Source organism: Mus pahari, chromosome 1 (assembly GCF_900095145.1).
Source record: "Mus pahari chromosome 1, PAHARI_EIJ_v1.1, whole genome shotgun sequence".
Lineage (NCBI taxonomy): Eukaryota > Metazoa > Chordata > Mammalia > Rodentia > Muridae > Mus > Mus pahari.
Window position 1 is genome coordinate 90,724,796 of NC_034590.1, and position 5,542 is coordinate 90,730,337.

Consider the following 5,542-nt stretch of genomic DNA (forward strand, 5'->3'; position numbering starts at 1 on the left):
GTCCTGGAACTCACTCTGTAGACCAGGCTGGCCTCGAACTTAGAAATCCACCTGCCTCTGCCTCCCAAGTGCTGGGATTAAAGGTGTGCGCCACCACTGCCCAGCTGCTGCAGGAAGTGTTGATGATGGTGGGTTTTAGTGAATTCCAGATGTAATCAGGTTATCAGCCAAGATCAGCTCTCACACACCCACTCTCACACAACACTTATGTAAAAGTCAGAAGCTAAGCTCTGTGCATGCTGCGTTTGGAGCCTGAGTTACCTCACAAAAGACAATACTTTCTAGTTTTACCTATTTTCTTGACAATACCATGACTTCATTTTCTTGAGACATGGTCTGATGCAGTCCAGGCTAGCCTCAAAATTGTTGTGAGTTCAAGACTGATCTTGACCTGACTCTCCTGATTCTGCTTTTGGGAGTGCTGGTGAATTATATACTTTAAATCGGAACATTATAGGGCATGTAAGCTATATCTCAAAAATCTACCACACACACACACACACACATATACAAAAGGAACTAAGAGCTGAGGAGGCAGGATCCACATGCTCTTTGGAAAACAGTCAATGCAGCAAAGGCATGTGGAGGGTTTCAGCATGGCAGCCCTGGGCACAGTGCCCTCACAGCTCCTTCAGGGTGGGCGTTCACCTGGGTATTGTTAATGGACACCCATGTCTGTATGTCTTAGATCCGCAGTGTTCAAAGACCTCTATGACCAGACTTCAGCTCACACCCAGAGAGCTCTCTATTCATGGATGACGGGGATCCTGAGGAAGCCCTTCGATGTCACCGGTGAGACCTGCCTACCAGGGGGTGGGGTTGGTTGGAGTAACTTCTAGGAGAACTCTATCCTCTAGAAGGCGCTCCACGCCCCCACTCTGGGCTGCTTTCACTGCTTTTAGGAGTTTCGCTCCATCCCCTCTGCCACACTTCCAGGACCTCATTCCATGGCATCAGCCTCTGAAATGAGGGTGTGTCTGTCTTACACGTAGCTGTTGCATGTCCTCGTTCTGTGGTGACAGCTTACATTTGATAAGAGCCTTTAGAATAAGCTCTCTATGTGTAAAATGTGTGCATTAAAGTGAGATAGTTTTGGTTAGAACATTTTCTGTTGGTTCTTGGCAACCAAAGCAAAGGTTCCTTGGGGTGCCTTGGGGTGCTTTTATTTGACAGATGTGCATTAAAATCTTGTTTATGTCCCACAGTGACCAAGGCATAGATGGGAATGCTGTAGAGCTTCAGGTTTTCCTTTTATTCTTTGTATGTGTGTATGTGAGTTTGTGTGAGTGTGTATGTGAGTTTGTGTGTGTGTGAGTGTGTGTGCATATGTGTATATGTGTTCATTTGTATGTCTCTGTATTTGTGAGTGCATGCATGTTTGTGTGTTTGTGTATAGAGATCAGAGGGCAACCTAAGCTGTTATACCTCAAGCTATCACCATCCTTTTTTTTTTTTTTTTTTTTTTAAGATTTATTTATTAATCTGCATGAGTACACTGTAGCTGTCTTCAGATGCACCAGAAGAGGGCATCAGATCTCATTAGGGATGGTTGTGAGCCACCATGTGGTTGCTGGGATTTGAACTCAGAACCTTCGGAAGAGCAATCGGTGCTCTTAACCACTGAGCCATCTCTCCAGCCCGATCACCATCCTTTTAGAGACAGGATCTTTCACTGAGACTTGGGGCTTGCTGGCTAGGTGAGCGAGCTGGCCAGCAAATCCAGGATCTATCTGTCCCATTTCTCCTGTGCTGGAATTCCATGCCACATTAGGCTTCTTTGCTGTTTTATTTGTTGTTGTTGTTTGCTTGCCTGTTTGTTTGTTTTGTTTTCAAGACAAGGTCTCACTATGTGGCCTTGACTAGCCTGGAACTCACTATGTAGACCAGGCTGGCCTCAAACTCAAACTCATAGAGATCTGTCTTCTACTCCTCCAGTGCTGGGATTAAAGGCATATGCTACCATGCTTGGCCAGGGTTTTTTTGTTTTTGTTTTTGTGCTCTGGGCATTAAACCCAGGTTTTCTTGTTTGTTTGAGGAGCACTTTACTAATGTGCAATTCGTTGTGTGCACTGAGCTTTTCCCTTGTCCTTGCTCCCTGAACAATGTGATACAACAACTATTAGTAAAATATTCCCATGGTGTTTAGCACTAGAAATGACGCAGAGACAGTGCTAAGAGGTTTGATAGTCACTTGTGTTTCAAAGCATTTAATTTCTATAGGATCAGACTGCTTGATCACATGCTAGTTCATTTATATAAGGGACTAGAATAATTATAGTAATAATCAAGGAGTTGGGTATTTCCACGGGGCCCGAGGCTCATGGCTCTAGGGCTATTATGTTTCATGCTACTGCAGAGAATCAGAGAAGAGAGGGAGAGAGAAAGACAGGGCATCCTGGGGGAAGCTGGTCAGCTTGACTAGCCAAATTGATGAGTCCTGGGTTCAAGTGAGAACCCACTGCCACAAAATATAAGATGGAGAGTGATCAGGGAAGACACATTCAGCTTCTCCACATGCATACACACATGTATCCACACATACATGTGAACACACATGTACATCATGCACACATACCCATGCCAAAAATGAGTAACAATTTTAGCTTATTAAACCTGAAGTCAGACACTGAATCTTGAAAGCAGGCACGGATGATGGATGAATGAGGGGGGCTTGCTTTCCAGTAAAGTCTGCATGGACATTGATATTTGAACTCATATAAAATTCATAGTTTACCAAGCAGTGCTTTTTAATTTATCCTCAATTATATAAAAACTGTTCTTGGTTTTCAGATTATGTAGAAACTGGGTGGCCTGGGTCCATCCTGTGGGCTAGGGTTGGCCAATCTCTGAACTAAGAAATCAGGGAAGACTTCTTGAATGGATGCCATCTGGATTAAATTGAATATGAAGGGATTGACCCTATCCTGTGAGGCTCCAGGAAGGGAGACATTTGATGGTGAGGTACAGCAGACACATTCAAGTGATTTGGAGTGAGAATGAATTCATTGTCTTGGGAGGACACAGAGGAAGCCAGCAGGGCAGGGACACAGAATGTGCCAACCAGTCCTTTCCTGGAATCAATCTCTGAGCTTCCTGTGGGAGCAACTTTAAACAACACATAATCAATGTCTTAAACACATGGGTGAGTTCCCTAGGCCTGGCTGCAGTCATGGCTTCTGGTAGCCTGAGCCTCACACCACAGAACCTTGAAGAGGCCACTCAGGCCTTTATTGTCAGTTTAGTTGGGAACCCATTTTCCTTCTAGAATCCCTATGTGTGGAAAGTTCCATTATTAAATTACACTGAATTCAAGTTCATTCTGTTTGGGCCCTATATTCTTTTAGTCCGTGAACTCCCCAGAGTTTATGGGCTGAACTTTGATTATTAAAATACTGCATGCCGAGGGGTCATGGTTCTGTAGAACTGCAGCTCCTGCTTTGTAATTGGTTGGGGTAAGGCCAATTCAGCTTGGGTCTTGGTGAATGAATGTGGTGGCCCTTGCAGCAACACTTCCCTTCAACAGCCACTCCAGATGTCAACAGCGACATCTACACACTTCTGTGTGTGTACGCACGCACACACGTGTGCACATGGGTGTGATGGCCAGAGGTAGTAGACATGTCTTCCTCAACTACTTTCCTCTTTATTATTGTAAGACAGGGTCTCTCACTAAACCTGGAGCTCACTGATTGGCTAGATTGATTGGTCAATGAGCGCGTTGGCCAATGAGGATGTAAGGGATCCACTTATATCCTCACTGCTACCACTGGATTTTGGGGTTACAGATGTATGCTTCTGTGGGTGCTATGGATCCAAACTTGGGTCCTTTGTATTTTTGAGGCAGCACTTTACCAACAGAGCCATCTCCCCAGCCCCAAACCCCACCTATCTAACTCCCTAGCTTGAGGAGATAACAGGGTTTTGTTTGTTTGTCTATTTGTTTTGTTTTGTGCATGAGCCCATGAAAATGTTGCCGCGTGCATTTTATCCAGACCCTGCCAGTGTCCACAGCTCCTAAGCAGTTCTCGGTGACAGATTTATATGGTATCACATCTTCCTTTTCCCCAAATGCCACCAATACAATGCTGTGTGCAAAGATCTGTACCAAAGGCCTGGGGGTGGGGCAACTTCCGCCAGTTCCAGCTCATTGAAACTTGAAGTTGGACCCTGGCTGTGATTGTTCTTAAAGTCCTATTGATATGTCACAGGTGTGGGGATTTCAGATGCCAGAGCACATTGACACAAAGACTCCTTTGGAAATTGCCAAGAGAAAGAGATTATTTCCAGTTAAGGAGATAAAATACAACTCAAGCTAGGTTTGACAGCACAACTCCAGCTATATGGGAGGCTCAGCACAAGGATAGCAAGTTCAAGACCGGCCAGGGCAACTGAGTAAGCCCTTATAACTAAGGGGAAATAGGGTGGAGAGCTTTTTAGTGGCTAAGCCCTGGCCTGGCCTGTGTGAAGCCTTGTATTCAACCCCTAGCATCATCTAAATAAAAACAAACCAAAACAAAACAAAACAGCAAAAGCAAAAGCAGAACTGAGGGGCTGGGGAGATAGCTCAGTTGGTAAAGTACTTGGAAGGTAACTCATGAAGACCTGAGTTCAATCCCCAAAGTTCATGCAAAAAGTCAGGCATAATGGTGTTTGTTTATAATCTCAGTGCTGGGGAGGGAGAGACATCCCCAAGGATCTGAGTCTGCTCAGTGGGTGCTAGGGAAGTGAGAGATTATTTCAAAAAAGCAAACAAGCAGACAATCTACAAGACAAAAAAAAAGAAGTTGGATAGCATATGGGAAATGGGAAGTTTCACTTAAACACACACACATACACACACCACACACACACACACACACACACACACACACACACACACACACACACAAAAGGCTTCAAGGAAGAAAAAAATCTGAAGGTAGATACAAATTAAGGAAAGACATTCCAGGTAAACAGAGATTCCAGGAACTTGGGGTCCATGCAGGCAAGCTTGGTTTCATTCAAATATAGTGCATTGTGGGACTAAGATGACAACCTGCTAGTCATGATTATTAACTGGATTAAAATGAAGTAGTAATAAGAGAGGCAAACATACTTTTCGCTGTCAGATTATTGACTAAAGAACTAAACTCAAATCACTATGTTTTGGGGTCTCAATTATTGAAACATCATCTGAGTGCCTAACAAGTTCCAGGCCATGATGATGTTGATCTGTGGGCCACACTGTCAGGTAGCAAGGCTCATATCTGTGGCTGTGGCCTGTGTGTCTCGTGGTGTCTCACAGGTGGGACTCAGTAGATGGTAGCTGAATGAATTAAGGAATGCCAGAGTCCTGACACCAAAGATGCCTTGGATCACCACATACCATGTGGTGCAAGTGTGTGTATATGTGGAGGCCAAAGTCAGTGCTAGGAGGCTCCCTCAATCCCACCCTATTTGTTTATTTAAGTGTGTGTGTATGTGTGTGTGTGTGTGTGTGTGTGTGTGTGTGTGTGTGTGAGAGAGAGAGAGAGAGAGAGAGAGAGAGAGAGAGAGAGAGAGA

The 5,542-nt window shown here is 44.5% G+C and overlaps 1 protein-coding gene across 1 annotated transcript in view; it reads left to right on the forward strand.

The window, feature by feature from the left end:
• Positions 1 to 5,542, forward strand: part of Otoa (otoancorin) — a 79,869-nt gene that overhangs the window by 21,459 nt on the left and 52,868 nt on the right. The window contains exon 9 of the mRNA XM_021210191.1: positions 689 to 792. Within this exon, the coding sequence (XP_021065850.1) occupies positions 689 to 792 (104 nt within the window). The remainder of the gene's footprint in view (positions 1 to 688; positions 793 to 5,542) is intronic.